The sequence below is a fragment of the Pollachius pollachius genome (assembly GCF_949987615.1).
Source record: "Pollachius pollachius genome assembly, chromosome: 5".
Classification (NCBI taxonomy): domain Eukaryota; kingdom Metazoa; phylum Chordata; class Actinopteri; order Gadiformes; family Gadidae; genus Pollachius; species Pollachius pollachius.
Genome location: NC_136938.1, coordinates 13,510,987 through 13,525,541, shown reverse-complemented (window position 1 = coordinate 13,525,541; position 14,555 = coordinate 13,510,987). Strand labels below are relative to the sequence as shown.

The window sequence follows — 14,555 nt, the reverse complement described above, 5'->3', positions numbered from 1 at the left end:
TCACTGTATGAATGGCACGGTAGCTGAGACTATGATTTGCTGATGCACTTTGATTAACTGTGATTAACTAACTAATTAAGTAACTAATGATTAAGTTAGTTTGGTTAAGTATCTCACTTCTAAGGGACTTATTGAAAAACTACCATTGCCTTTTAGGCCACTAATTGATAGATGACTTTGAAGTAACTAACAGTTGACCTTGCTCTTGTGATGTAGCTGTGCACGGGGCACGCCAGGAAGAAGTCATCGACCACAGGCTCACGGACCGCGAGTGGGCTGAGGAATGGAAGCACCTTGATAACGTACGCATCATCACTGGAAAATAAATCATGCAAATGCTAATGCTGCTGGGAGGAGTTTGAGAAGGGTACGCTAGTAGTGGTGAGTGCTAGTGAGCGACGGGGAGGGGCAGTGATTGTAGGGAGAGATATTGAGCCGTAGTGAGTAGAGGGGTAGTGGTGGTAAGTGGTAGTGGTGGTGAGTGGCAGTGAGTAGGGAGGGGGATTGGTAGTGAGTGATAGTGGTAGTGGTATTGAGGGGTATTGAGTGATTGGGGGGGTGCGTGGTAGTGATAGTGAGGGGGGTTGGTAGTGAGGGGTAGTGAGGTCAGGGGCTGCAGCCCTCTTGTGGATCAGTGGGTCAGTAGTTGATGACAGACAGCAGAGCTCCGGCCACAGCTGAGCGGGACTGTGATAGACAGATGGTGGGAAACACACACAATAAAACAGACACAGACAGATATATACTACATACAAACATTTCTGTTAACACACACACACTCTCTCTCTCTCTCTCTCTCTCTCTCTCTCTCTCTCTCAGACAGCAGCAGAACTGTCTCTCTCTCTCTTTCTCTCTCCCTCTCTCTCTCTCTCTCTCTCTCTCTCTCTCTCACACACACACACACACACACACACACACACACACACACACACACACACACACACACACACACACACACACACACACACACACACACACACACACACACACACACACACACACACACACACACAGCCTGACCCACAGCATTCGCTCCAGGTGGTGTTTGGGGCCCAGAGGAGAGAGACTCCAGCTGGGGAAATCAGCTGAGACAAGAGCAGCATTCATGGAGGTCTGGCCTGGCTCAACCTGGCCCCTCTCCCTACTCACAACACTGAGATATACATACAGTCATACAGACATAAAGACAGAGGGATGAGGAAGTTAGAGGGGGAGGAGGGTAAGAGAGATGGCGAGAGAAGTAATATACACTCAGAATGAGAGAGTGTGAATGAGAGAGGGGAGGGGAGGGAAAGATTAATGGCAATTAGAAACAGGCTAAATGTAAGCTATTCTTTGCCAAAAACAGTGATTTGTAAGGTTTAGGGCTTTTAGTGGAGGGACAAGAGGAAAGAAGAGTATACTTACCGAAAGAACAAAGAGAGAGGAAGGGTGAAGAGCAGATCATAGCTGTTATGCCTGTTGGAATGTATTCTCGTACTATACAAAATTGTAAAGATGTAATTATTATGTTACATTTGTCCTGATCACACACTTAACAACTGTAAGATCATCACTTTTAATAGAAGTCCTTATCTCTCTTCCTCCTGTCTTCTCCCTTTACCCTTCTGTCCTGTTCCATCTGACTTTGTCTTGTTCTCCTCATTAATCTACTCATATGTCCCTTTCCGTCTCCTCCTGCAGCTGTTAAACTGCATCATGGATATGGTGGAGAAGACGCGGCGGTCACTGACCGTCCTGCGCCGTTGCCAGGAGGCGGACCGTGAGGAGATGAACCACTGGATCCGTCGCTATAGCGACGTGGAAGAGATGAAAAAAGGTGGGAGCAACGGACAGCACCGCCCTCCTACCCTTCCTCACCCTCCTCTACCTCATCCCAACCTGAACACAGCTAACAGCGGCGATGCGCAAACTGCCATAGGTACACTCAAACACACACTCGCACACAACCTCTCCATACACATGTACTGCACTGCAGTAGCTGTAGTTGTATGATGAGTAGCTGCCGGGCACTGGTAGTGTGTGTTTGTTTGTGTGTAAGCGTTCAATGTGTGATCATTCTGCGTGATGAATGTGTGCCTGTGTGTTTGTGTGTGTCTGCGTGTTAGTATGTGTGCAATGTAGACTTAGTGTATACTGAATGCTTATTTCAGAGATCCACCGAGACTTCCTCCACAGACCTGTGTCGGGATACCTGCCAGAGGAAATCTGGAGGAAATCTGGTAGGAACACACGCACACAAACACAGAAACCCACAGACACCAACTGTCACATCTTTCTGATCCAGTACCCATACCCACCCCAAAACAACCTTTCAGCTATAACGGCAGTGAATTCAGTCGCCCACAGCAGCGAATCAGTTCATACTGGTTTAGTTAACAACCAGTTCAGTTCTTTCTTTTCTTTATCCCCACCATATTATGTTAAATATAATAATATTTTGTAATTATTCAACTGAATCAGGTTGGGAGAGCCTTATACAAAACCATATGCTATATTATAATATACAAAATATATTAACAATATTAGTTTATGAAGTGTTACTGAATTTTTATACTGAAAGATCCAGTGCCACTTGTTGAGGAAAATTACATTTTACCGACTTGGTTTGGTCTGAAAGTGGCAGTGAAGGATCGTTGGAGGAGAATCTCGGCCTTCCAACACACAAAACTCTCTGAGTGTGCGCCTGCGTCCCACAGACACACGGAAATTCTCATTTGGACCCCTAGAGGAACAAGTTTAAGAACCCAGCCTGTACGACGGTACAAAGCACAAGGCCGACCAGATGTCTCTCAGCAGGCATGACCCGACCCTCCTCCATGTCCTCCCCCAGGCCCTAGTGCTAGGAGGGTTCAGTACTACTCAGTTTCTACCCCTGCTGTTGTACTGCATTTGCACTCTTTTAATTGCAGTTATGTTTTCCTGCAGGTACGACAAGCATCCCACTCTCTCCGGCACTGAAACATCTCCAGCACAAACAGGGTGAGTTACACACCTCGCCTTACCAGTCTCACCCCTCACACAGGGGGAGGGGGAGAGAGAGAAAGAGAGAGAGAGAGAGAGAGAGAGAGAGAGAGAGAGAGAGAGAGAGAGAGAGAGAGAGAGAGAGAGAGAGAGAGAGAGAGAGAGAGAGAGAGAGAGAGAGAGAGAGAGGAGTTAGTTTGTATCTGTTGTGTTAGTATTTTACTATGTGTGTGCATAAGCATGTGGGTGTGTGGTAGCTTATATTAGCATGGGTGTACTTAGCATATGCTAGTTTGGCTGTGAGTGTGTATATATTTTTATTTATTTATTTGCGAATGCCTGGTCAGGGCCGGTTCTGGAAGCTTCTCTGTGTGTAATTAAAGCGAGTTGTGTTCTCTTTGCTGTGGCTCCTGCTGTTAGACCACAGTGCTTCATAATAAAGCAGTGAACAGAGCATGGGAGCCCTCCCCAGCAGAGTTAAAACAGTAATATCGCTGCCCCCGTGTTTTCCATTAAGCACTAATTGCCCCAGCATCTGCTGCCGCGTCTCCTTGATAAGAATTAATTAAATTTGCAAACCAATCGTTGAGGCACACGTTAATCCTGATCAGTAAGGAGAGGACAGAGGGAGACAGGACATAGGAGGGGTGGGGTAAGGGGGACACAGGGGGAGAGGAGGACAGAGAGGGAGAAAGACAATGAGAGAGAGAGAGGGGAGATAGAATAGGAGACAAGAGGAGAGGGAGAGAGGGAGAGACAGAGGGGGAGAAAGTACAGAAGGGTAGAGAGAGGGAGAGAGAAAGAGGGGAGACTGAGGGGGAGGAGGAAATGAAGGGTGAAGGAGACAGAATGAAGAAACTTACTGAGCTGTGTGTGTGTGTGTGTGTGTGTGTGTGTGTGTGTGTGTGTGTGTGTGTGTGTGTGTGTGCGTGTTGGTGTGTGTTGGTGTGTGTAGAGTTATCTATGTCAAACTACTTCAGTTGAACCAGGCATGCAAACCACACACACACACACAGACACACACACACACACACACACACACACACACACACACAAACACACACCGCTGGAATTGTTGAGGAAGAGAAATCAGAATGAGACAATTAGACAGGTTCGGTCGTCATTCCTGAGCCAAAAAAATACTGTTGTTTAAATGTGTTGTTATTTTATGCTCAGTTGGCCATATATTGTTATATATGTATTATTATATATGTGGTAAGCATGGCTCTGGCTCAAAAATAATAATTACCTATTCATGTAACAGAAATAATTCTAAATGTAACTACTAGCTTAGCCCCCTCTGTTAATGTTGATTTGAAACTTGGGGTGCCACAGTTAGTCTTTAAAATCACCAAACTTCAGTAATACTCAGTTATGAGTGATGAAAGCCAGAAATCCCAGAACATTGGCTGAAGATCCAAAATGGAGGAAGCAGCGATTAGGAGACATGTGCTATTGTCGGCTTTGAGGAGGAGTGTGACTGGATGTGTGAATGAATGTTTAAAGTCTGCTATCTCAATCAGACAGAAGGGCCTGCATGTTGGATGATGTACATCTGTTAGTCGGGGAAGTGGAACACCATGGGTGCTTAGACACGCTGAATAATGTCAGCAACTAACCTGTCTCTTTCTCTATCTTTTACTCCTTCGTTTTCTTCATCCCCCCTTTACTCCTCCATCTTTCTACTTCTATTCTCTCTCCATCTGTGTTTCTATCTCTTTCTCTACATCTCTACCCTCTCTCGTTCTCTTTATATATCTCTCCTCCCCCCCACCTCTCTTTTCTCCTCTCCAACTTATCCTCCCACTCTCTTTCCCTCCCTCTTTCTCCCTCCCCCCAAACCATCTCTCTCTTTCTCTTTCTCTCTCTCTCTCTCTCTCTGTCTCTCTCTCTCTCTCTCTCTCTCTCTCTCTCTCTCTCTCTCTCTCTCTCTCTCTCTCTCTCTCTCTCTATCTCTCTCTCTTTCTCTCTCTCTCTCTCCACCCTCCAGAGGAAGCAGTGAATGAGGTGAAGCGGCAGGCGGTGTCTGAGCTCCAGAAGGCGGTATCGGACGCAGAGAGAAAGGCCCATGATATGATCACGGCGGAGCGGTCTAAGATGGAGCGAGCCCTTGCAGAGGCAAAGAGACAAGCCTCCGAGGACGCTCTGACCGTCATCAACCAGCAGGAGGACTCCAGTGAAGTGAGCACCACACACAGACATACATGCATACAAAAACACACACACATACACACAAAAACATGCACGCCAACAAACACAAAAACCCAAAGATACACACACACACAGACAGACAAAGGCACGCATACATTCTCAAAAATATCAAATGTCATATTCAATCACAAATACATCATACAACACAGACACACTCAGGCATATTCAAAACACAACATGCACACAAACATTCCGACATACAAAACCACAGCTGCACAAACACACAACAACGCCGGTAGCAACACCAAACTCCTCTCCCCTGATTCGGGGGTTTCTCCGGGGCAGCGTTCTGGCAGCAGGGAGCCATGTCTTTACCAAAGCCCTGCCTCTTTCTCCCCACTGTCCCTCCAGAGCTGCTGGAACTGTGGGCGCAAGGCCAGCGAGACGTGTAGCGGCTGTAACACCGCGCGCTACTGCGGCTCCTTCTGCCAGCACAAGGACTGGGAGAAGCACCACCACGTGTGTGGCAAGGGCCTGCAGGGCCTCCCGGGGAGCAGCGCTGTCCCGCTGGGCACCCCCTCCTCCTCCGCCACCTCAGCCAACCCTGGAGCGCCCCCCTCCCACGGTGAGAGCGCCCACCAGGGCACCCTCTCTCTGGTGGGTCAGGGCACCTTGTCGTCTGTCTCCCTCAGCCCCAAAGAGAGCAGCTCCAGCGGAGCCTCGCGCTCCACCACCCCCGCGACCCCTGCACTGCTCGACGCCGCCTCACGCTGACACCAAGCCTCCCCCTTACAACCCCGGACCTTGACCACCATCCCCGCTGACCCCCACATTGTGTGCCCCTCTAGAAACGGCTGCTACAGTGCCCACACTCCATAGAAAACCAAACAGAGGAACCCACAGCCCCCTCTACCCTTCTCAATTCACTACTAATCCCTCCCCGTGCCTCCGACTCCATCCTCCCCTTCCTCTTGGAGAGAGCTCTGTTGAGAACATTTGCCTGGTCCAAGATTCGTCCTCCGTCTCCTCACACACACGCTGACACCTACAGCTCTTGCCACAGACTGCTCGCTCTCCCTCACCTCGTCTGGTTCGCAGATGATATGAGTCTTTATGTAAAATACCATGAAGATAATAGTGAGACCATAGCCTGGCGCAGGGGACACTCTTCCTCACAGTTCAGCCAACATCAAGAAGCACTTGGACAGAACAGCCCTTTAATTCAGCACCAGAGAATGTGTGTCAGAGAGGCCCCCAAACCAACATGTGCACTAGCTATTTATTCCCCCCTTAGTGTTGGCACTTCCTGTATGGCATCTGTAAGGAGATAAGTAAGAGACAGTCTTTGAAATGATATTAGGTTCAACAGAGACTCGACTAAATATCGATCTGAAATGTCTTTCTTTGGCTTTAAGGGATCTCGGTGAAGAAAACTCCAAATATTCTGAAGGAAGACTAGTAGCGATATTGCCGATGATGATAATGATAATAAATTATTTTTAAGCTATCAACTACCTTGCTAGTGAGCCAAGAATCGACACCAGACCTCTCCACACCAAGGTGAACCCAAATGATTTCAAATATAATGAAAATAAAGAAAGAATAATAATAATAACGATGATCCAAACTTTGTGTTACACTGCCAAAGTGAAAAATAAGGACAAAGGAGGAGCACTCATCTTTAAAACCAAACGTCAACCGCACGTCCTCTGCTGACCGGCCAGCATAGGAGAGCCAGTGAGTCCTGTAATCAGAGACGCACTGTGTCTGACCTACTTGGACAGTACGGCAGTGCTGGAGAACACGGAGAACATTGGCGTGAAGATGGCTGCAGGCTGGCCGGCTGCAGTGTTTGTGATGTTGATTTTTTTTTTTTGAACACAATCCAAATGAAAAGATAGTAATGAAAAGGCTGCTCTGTCGAAGTAGTAAGGCGGAGAACTGCCCAAAAAAACTAAAAACAAACCCTTTTGTCAAAGGAAGCGTTGCAAAGAGTGGAAGATGGAAAAGTGGAACCTCTTGTTTATAAGTTGACTGACATTTTCTTTTTTATAATGCTACGCTGAAAAAGGAGATCTTTCATTGTCTCCCACTTTTACCAAAGCATGTAAAAGTAAGCGACTGACTTGGTTCTCCGCTATAGTCCTCCTACCTCCCGTGTCGTCCCCAGTCATACAACCCCGACCCCTTACCCCAGCTTTGGACCGCGCCTCTGAGCAGTTGGGTGGAAAGGGATCAAACCTTTGTGTAGATATTCTCCCTCACTTTTCTCATTACATTTTTTGGTCAATGTCTTGTGTCGCTGACGTTCACCAGCGCTGCCGTCTTTTGACTCCAGAGAGACAATTAATTTTGTTCACTTCCTTTTATTTTTCTTATCAGTTATTTTATTTGTTTGGTTCGGGCTCAGCTGTGAAAGCAGATCGAGAAGACTCTTTCATGAAAGGGAAGCCTCACATACTTATTGTTTGATTTGGTGTATCTATATTAATGAGATGAAATTCCTCCTCTTGTAGAATATTTTGTATTGCTCGCATTGTAAGAGGATGAGAGGACAGAGGTGCAATATGAAACTAATTCAGCTACTGAATGGTACCTCAGCAACTGCCCATAGGGTATCATATAATATAGATACATATAAATATATTTAAAGCAACATCAGTTACTTCATGTGAATGTACATAGTATTTAAAGAGGTCCAAAAAATGTGTTTGCCAAATATCAGAAACCTTTAATGATTTTCTCACATTTCAGTTTTTATTTCCTTTTCAAATTCAGCATTTTTCTTTAGTGTAAGCATTTTCACATTTTTTTTTTTTCTTAGAAATTGTAAGGTTGTAGGAAGGTGTAAAAGTTGCTCCCTGGGAAATCTTAAATGAATGACGTTGCCCTTTATAGTCTAAACGAGAATGGAAACAGTAGATGACAGATTACATGACAATAGTTTGATTGAATAACAACCTCGAAAAATGGCATTAGCAACACTATAATACCACCAAAAAAAACTATTGTGCAACACCCGGCACAAACAAACATGATGTTGAATTGGCCATACCTCACATTCACTTTGAATTGGACATGATATCTCATTGGGCAAAAGATTGTGGGAAGGCTTGAAGCGAAATGAGGGGGCGGAACTAAAGTTTAACTTCAGTTAACTTTATGCAAATGAGCGCGTAGTGTGGAGTGCATCTGGCCATATTATTTGACAATCTAAATTCTGTGAGTACAGGCGACCATACGGACTTGTGGGGAATTTCATTTTCTAATTGAATGCCCTTCCATTGACAAAATTGTAAGCTCAACTAGAAAAGTGCAAACTAGAGAGGGTGCGGGCGATGACACGCGATGCCTCCCGTCTGCTCAGGCCTGGCTATTTTGCGTGAGAACCTGGTAAGAAGGCACCGTGAAAAAATATCTGTCGGCTCCATTCTTACAAAACTCCCCACACCATCACAACAGTCCAATCAATTAACCAACCATACTAGTTTCAAGAAATTACTCAACATACAATGTGCGGTTTGAGGTTAAAGCTTGAGTCATGATATCCCTTTATGTGACTGCTCTCTCGCCTTAATTTTCACCAACATTCACATCCAGTTACAAGGAAGGATCCTCATATAGGTGTACTGTGTGTGTCTTTGTGTTTGGTTTGTTTTGACCATTAGCCATCATTTGTCACTGTGTTTGTGTCCCTTTGGGTTTGATGAAACCACCACTCCGAGAAGCCTCTCCTCCATAGTCCCATACCACTAGCTACCTCCTGAGGCCAGACAGCAGGCCCAGCGCGGGTCTCCCTGGGTTGGATGTCTGAAGCTGGGCTGGACACACAGATGGGTGGACATACGCTAAAACTGGGGACAAAACCCAGATTCATCGGAACAGTGTTTTCCGAAGCGTTTGAAAGGAATTGTCATTAGTTATCAAATGTCACAATCTCTGCTTTTTTTATTATCGACCCACAAAACAGGTTTTGGTCTTGGAATACACTCTCGATATAGCATATGCTACGTAAATATTTTTGTGTTTGTATGCGCATCACCCATTCACCAAATGTCCACAATAACATTTACAGTCCAAAACCAATACAAGCACAGACCAAAGTACCACTGCATTGCTATTGACAGCTCAATTTTGATGTGATGTGAATTGTCAGACCAGAAATAACGAGGATAGATGTTTATGTCTATGCCAAATAACCAAAGTGTCTGGAATACACACACACACAGAGCTCATGGGGGAAGAACATTCCAGGGTAAAAGCCCAGTTTTTGAGTAACCAAGTTAATCAAACTGCTTGTGTTGTAGATACTGGAGGAAGTATTCAAACTAATACTAAAGGGAAAAACGAAGAGTACCATCTCTCTTTGTTTAACTCCCAGTGTGGGGTGTTCTTACATGACGAGGCTCTGCAGAGAAATAGTAAATGCATTTTGAGTGTGATTTTGTGTGGATGACGTTTTGTTTTTCTCTGTCTATGTACAAGACTACTTGAAAACGCTAGAGCTTTAATGAAACATCCTGTAAACAGTTGAACAGCAGATGCGTGTAAATGATAGCCAAACAAAAAGAGGTGGTAGCGACCTACAGAGTGCGTCTACAGCCTGAAACCATGACAATTCCTTTCACTATCCCATCGCTCGTGTACACATCCCTGTCTTAGGAGACTCTGCCCACACGTCAACCAAACCATGCCAAAATGAATGACCACTTACAAATGACCAAAATCCAACCAAAAGCTAAAATACCTTCTTCCTCTCCTTATTCTTTTCTTTTTTTTTATCCATGGCTTCCGTGTGATGGTTAAGCATTCAGACGCATACATTGAGGTCAGACGGCAAACACAGTAGAAAGTGCATCTACCCTGTCTTTATATCATTCAGTATCTGTCCCTGCCCTCAGGTTTAATCCTGTTTGACCACCTGATTACCAAGCCAACCAGATTTGTGCTGGGTAAACTATGTCATGTTGTGTTTCTTTCTCCCTCATTTTGTGAAAATACTTCAGATGGTGAGCATATAATGATGGCTCTGTTGTGAAATCCATCCGAAAGGGTTTCAAATCATTATTTATTTGTTCAATATAGATTTTTCTAATATACAGTACATAAGGGCAAAACGCATGTGTGACATACTGACTGATTTCCCGAACTTATGTATACATAATGAACTCTGAGCGCTTCTAAGGTGCAGTGGCGCCATGTCTCCTGTAAAGTAAGGATCCCATGCTGTATGGATCTCAATATGGTGTCAGGAAAGCACCTGAAGGACAGCGCTTCCCTAAAGCCATGGCTCCGGGCGGCCCTGTTTCTACACCACGTTAATAGGAAACTCCTGGTTTTCTGAGTGTAGGAAGCATTATAAACTGTATTGTGCAATACATTATTACAGAAAAAATGAATAATGTTACTTTAGGAAAGTTTGGCGCTTTAACGATTTTCGTTCTCTTTGAGGGTCCTGTTACTATTTTTAGATTAAGTGAACTGTGCCAGATAATTAAAATCTGATTTTTATTATTTATTTCTTGCATGCTTTCCTCCCTGTGGCTCGTAGCGCTCTTTAACTGTTGGCTCCGTTGGATGTGTGAAGCTGTAAAACATTCAGGTTTATGTCTGTGATGAACAATGTAACTGTGTAATTAAAATATAAAATCAAATATTAACCATGCCCTTGTCTGGTCATTTTATGTAGGCCTAATGAAAACATATTGACTTATATGTTTCAAAACATATTTTATGTTTTCATATTGAAAACATACAATCACCCAACCTGAACTTTTATTTAATAATCAAGGCTTAACTAAAAGTGTAATATCTAATAGCCTTACAACTCTGTGTTCAAAATCGATATCTAGGCTACATTCACAACCTTGCACACATCAGTTCGGCGGGATAGTTTCTACATAGACGAATGAGCAATGCAAAGCAATTAATATAATATTGTACCGTTAAACTTGGCATATGTATGACATTGTCTTCCTTTAGCCTAATGTAAAGGTTATCATTTAAAGCAAGTTATCATAAATTCTTTGCCCTTTTTAACTGTCGTGAAGAAGTCACCTAAACGTCACCACCGGGTATAAATCGACCAATCAGCAGTACCAATGGATGCGCACAGGTGATTCTAATCAGCAGCACCCTGCAGTTAATGATGAGTTTAGCATACTTCCTCATCGTCCATTATTTACCTCGAGCTCTTCGTTTGTAAGTTGGCTCTCGTAAGAAGATCAGAGTGCTGGCTTGCTGCGGTATGTGACAAGCGTACAAGTGTTTTGCTGAAAAAACCCAAAACTTTTATTTTTGTGTGGAGAGGATTTAGCAAGAAGCGGTGTTGCAGAGAAGTTGTTTGGACAGGTATCATGTTGGAACTGTGATAATGATGATGGAAAACAACGAGACATTCGATTACCTGGATGGCGAGGATGGCGGGGGATATTTTAACGAGGACCCGGTAGGTCTATTATTCAACGGGATTTTCGAGGGTGGTGTCACTTTTGTCGTTACATCTGTATGCCGAGTTAAACTAACGCATAATAAATACTAAGCATTGTTTAAAAAAATATATGCATTTTAAGAAGGCGTTTTTTGGTCAATTTTGTTGCATGTTGCGACGAGGACAAAAAGTATTCGGTTAAAGGGCACAAGAAGCGCCTGCGCACTGCATCGTGGATGTGGTCTTTTTTTTGTCCAGCTGTAGCATTCCGCATTTCCACACTGGAACCATGGGGAAGCGCGTGTCGTTATAACTCAAAATTTCTCGTCAGGCATTATACGCAGATACTAAGTAGTATTGTGACACACTGCCTCATCAATGACGGGCTGAGACGGATTCGATTATTGCATTGAAATCGCTTTAGTTTATGTCTAAGATTGCGTTACCGTGTGTGTCAGGAGCTGGCAGCCATCAAGGCCCGGGTGCTGGAGCTGGAGATGGAAGAAGAGGCTGAGAGGATGAGAGAGGAGGAGCACTGCGAGTCCGCAGAGATGCAGCTGCTTTCCGGCAGCCCCCAGCCCGGTAAGACGGCAGGGAAAGGGTGTCTGGTCGCACGCATAACAACTTAATAGTTGCATGCGTTCAAGAATGAGTCTTTTCAAAGAATCGTTAACGGTTCTGTATGCATAGACGTCGATACAGTTTTATGGAACCGTTTTAGCACGTTTCTGTCAGGTATGGTAAGCCAAGTCGCTTGGAGTCAGGTGAGGTTGCTCGTGCGTCCATCATTTGGCCAACACCTGTGTCGCATCGCTAGGGATCTAAAGCGGCTCACACATGTTTCTACAATTATTTAATAAGGGTGTTAAACTCTGCCCACTCACAACCAGCTAGGTGCACCATGGAAAGGGAAACTCTACCTCCCTCCCACATGCCTTTGCATATTTTTCACCTATTAGTTCTTCAATTTCTTTCAGAAATCATATTTGTCGTTTCCTCCTTTAAAAAAATAAAGTTACCAATTGACGGGAATCCAGTGTACATTTGGCACCCTTTTTGGTAGTCCAAAAGGTAGGATGTTCATCTCTGTGTGTCTATGTGTGGTTCCCCGCGGTCAGGGCTCTTCTACAACATGACCCACGAGGAGAGGATCGACGCGGACAACCGGTCCGTCTACGTAGGAAATGTAAGACCTGTCTAAGACCTTGTATCTGCAGAACTGTAGTTTGTTTATTTTTAACGTGTTTTTGTTTCCCAGGTGGACTATGGCGCAACAGCAGACGAGCTGGAGATCCACTTCAATGGCTGTGGGCCTGTCAATAGGGTCACCATACTATGTGACCGCTTCTCTGGACACCCAAAGGGGTGGGTCTATCCTATACCATCCTATCATCTCCCCCTACCCTCGACAACCCTAACCACACCCGTCCAGGCCTTCACCACCCACAACCATCTTACCCTCGTCGCTAATTTATCACTGCCTGGAACACCTGTTTGGTATTGCAAGTGGCATGCGCACGTCAAACGTTCATATCAATGCTACAGTACAAGGTCATCTGTAAGTTCTTCTGTGCTCTTTTTCCGCCACCCCAGTTTTGCCTACATCGAGTTCTCGGACAGAGATTCGGTCCAGAGCGCTATCGGTCTGGACGAGACTCTGTTCCGGGGCAGGGTGCTCAAGGTGGGTGGCGTTTACTTAGGATAATGATTTGATATTAACTGCAGTTCAATGGTTTCCCCATGGTTCTTTATAACTTTAAGTAGACATTGTCTTTCCATAAGTGCTTTAAGTCACTGACAATTTTGTTCGGCAATAAACAAATGGCTAATCATAAAGTCCCTTGGGTGTGCTCTAAAAAGCTGCCTCGCTTAAAATGTTTGCATGTCTGCAGTAGAAGGTGCCTATTTCCAACATTAACGTTACACGCTCATTCCTTAGCTCCAACCCTCGTGCTGTAGTGAGGTGTTTGGTGACGTGCTGTGGGTCTGGTCTGCAGGTGATGCCCAAACGGACCAACATGCCAGGTATAAGCACCACAGACCGCGGCGGGCCCCGCGGTGGTGGTCGCTCCAGAGGGCGCGGACCCCGCCCCCCACGCTATCACAACGGCTTCCAGGGTCGCTTCCGCTACCAGTCGGCCCGGCCCCCCCACCCTGTGCCCCACCCTTACTATGGAGGGCCCCCCGCGGGGAAGCGGCAGTGGGGACCCCCGGAGTACCGTGAACAAACCTCCAAACGCTACCCTTGCCTCCTTCTTATCACCCCCCCATCGGAGGAGGGTGGCCCAGGGCCAAGCGGCCACCACTACCCCCAGCAGCGCTAGCATTAGCGTTATAAGTGCTAGGGTTAGCATTAGTGCTACTTTGGGGCTACTGTGGCGTGAAGTCACAGAAATGTGGAGGATTCAAAAACTTCAGTGACTTTTTTTGTTTTTTATGAACTGTCTTCATTCCAGTGGTGGCTGGGTTACAGGAGGTCTTGCGTCATGGGGGGGCGGAATGCACAGATAAAATGTGGGGTTAATCATTCATTCCCACCCCACCTACTGGACATGTGACCACAGGGGTCATGTTGACCTTTTTAATGTCCTGTGCCGTAGGCCCGAGGACGGGAACCCATGGGCTTGGGGTCCGTCTGGTGGCTGGTTACGGGACGGTGAGCCAGACCAATCTGTTCCATAGTGCTAACCTCCAGCTTTGTGTTTTACTCTCGGCGCTATGCATGATGCAAGCATCTAGCGAGTGCCTGGCTCTGCCATGTCAGTCAGGACGTCCTCTGCAGAGGTTTTGAGTTGCAAGCATGTCGATGGCTGCAACCGCAAGCGCATGTGACAATCACGGCGCCATTTTGTGTCTTTTTACGTTTGCTGCGAATGTATTGCTGACCGTGTTGTAATTTATATTGTATATAATTTTCTCATGTGTTTAATTTACCAGATTACGTTGCATAAGTGAAAATCATAAATAAAAAGAATCTATTTATCTTGACTCTTGTATAAGACTTTGGAAG

At 45.4% G+C, this 14,555-nt stretch overlaps 2 protein-coding genes across 6 annotated transcripts in view; both read left to right on the top strand.

The window, feature by feature from the left end:
* cbfa2t3 (CBFA2/RUNX1 partner transcriptional co-repressor 3) overlaps positions 1-10,710 on the top strand; it is a 43,498-nt gene extending 32,788 nt beyond the window's left edge. For 2 of the 3 annotated variants that reach the window (XM_079736437.1, XM_079736439.1), the window contains exons 7-12: positions 217-302; positions 1,684-1,921; positions 2,154-2,222; positions 2,929-2,982; positions 4,955-5,145; positions 5,527-10,710. In XM_079736437.1, coding sequence (XP_079592563.1) covers positions 217-302; positions 1,684-1,921; positions 2,154-2,222; positions 2,929-2,982; positions 4,955-5,145; positions 5,527-5,889 — 1,001 coding nt within the window. In that variant the 3' untranslated portion in view covers positions 5,890-10,710. The remainder of the gene's footprint in view (positions 1-216; positions 303-1,683; positions 1,922-2,153; positions 2,223-2,928; positions 2,983-4,954; positions 5,146-5,526) is intronic. The other variant, XM_079736438.1, reaches the window with a different exon arrangement.
* Positions 10,711-11,442: 732 nt separating this feature from the next.
* pabpn1l (PABPN1 like, cytoplasmic) lies at positions 11,443-14,386 on the top strand. 3 transcript variants are annotated; one of them, XM_079737428.1, is made up of 6 exons: positions 11,443-11,563; positions 12,004-12,127; positions 12,664-12,731; positions 12,804-12,910; positions 13,139-13,226; positions 13,543-14,386. In XM_079737428.1, the coding sequence occupies exons 1-6, from the start codon at positions 11,489-11,491 to the stop codon at positions 13,867-13,869; spliced, it is 789 nt and encodes a 262-aa protein (XP_079593554.1). In that variant the 5' UTR covers positions 11,443-11,488; the 3' UTR covers positions 13,870-14,386. The 3 variants fall into 3 exon arrangements, with proteins under 3 accessions (XP_079593554.1, XP_079593556.1, XP_079593555.1); XM_079737430.1 differs by having other exon boundaries at positions 13,485-13,866; XM_079737429.1 differs by having other exon boundaries at positions 11,453-11,563; positions 12,007-12,127.
* Positions 14,387-14,555: the final 169 nt, after the last annotated feature.

Bases quoted from the DNA above. Each gene is read 5' to 3' on its own strand.
- pabpn1l (XM_079737428.1), top strand. From the start codon at position 11,489: ATGATGATGGAAAACAACGAGACATTCGATTACCTGGATGGCGAGGAT. The intron at 12,128-12,663 runs GTAAGACGGCAG...CCCCGCGGTCAG, and splicing joins TTCCGGCAGCCCCCAGCCCG to GGCTCTTCTACAACATGACC. The intron at 13,227-13,542 runs GTGGGTGGCGTT...TCTGGTCTGCAG, and splicing joins TCCGGGGCAGGGTGCTCAAG to GTGATGCCCAAACGGACCAA.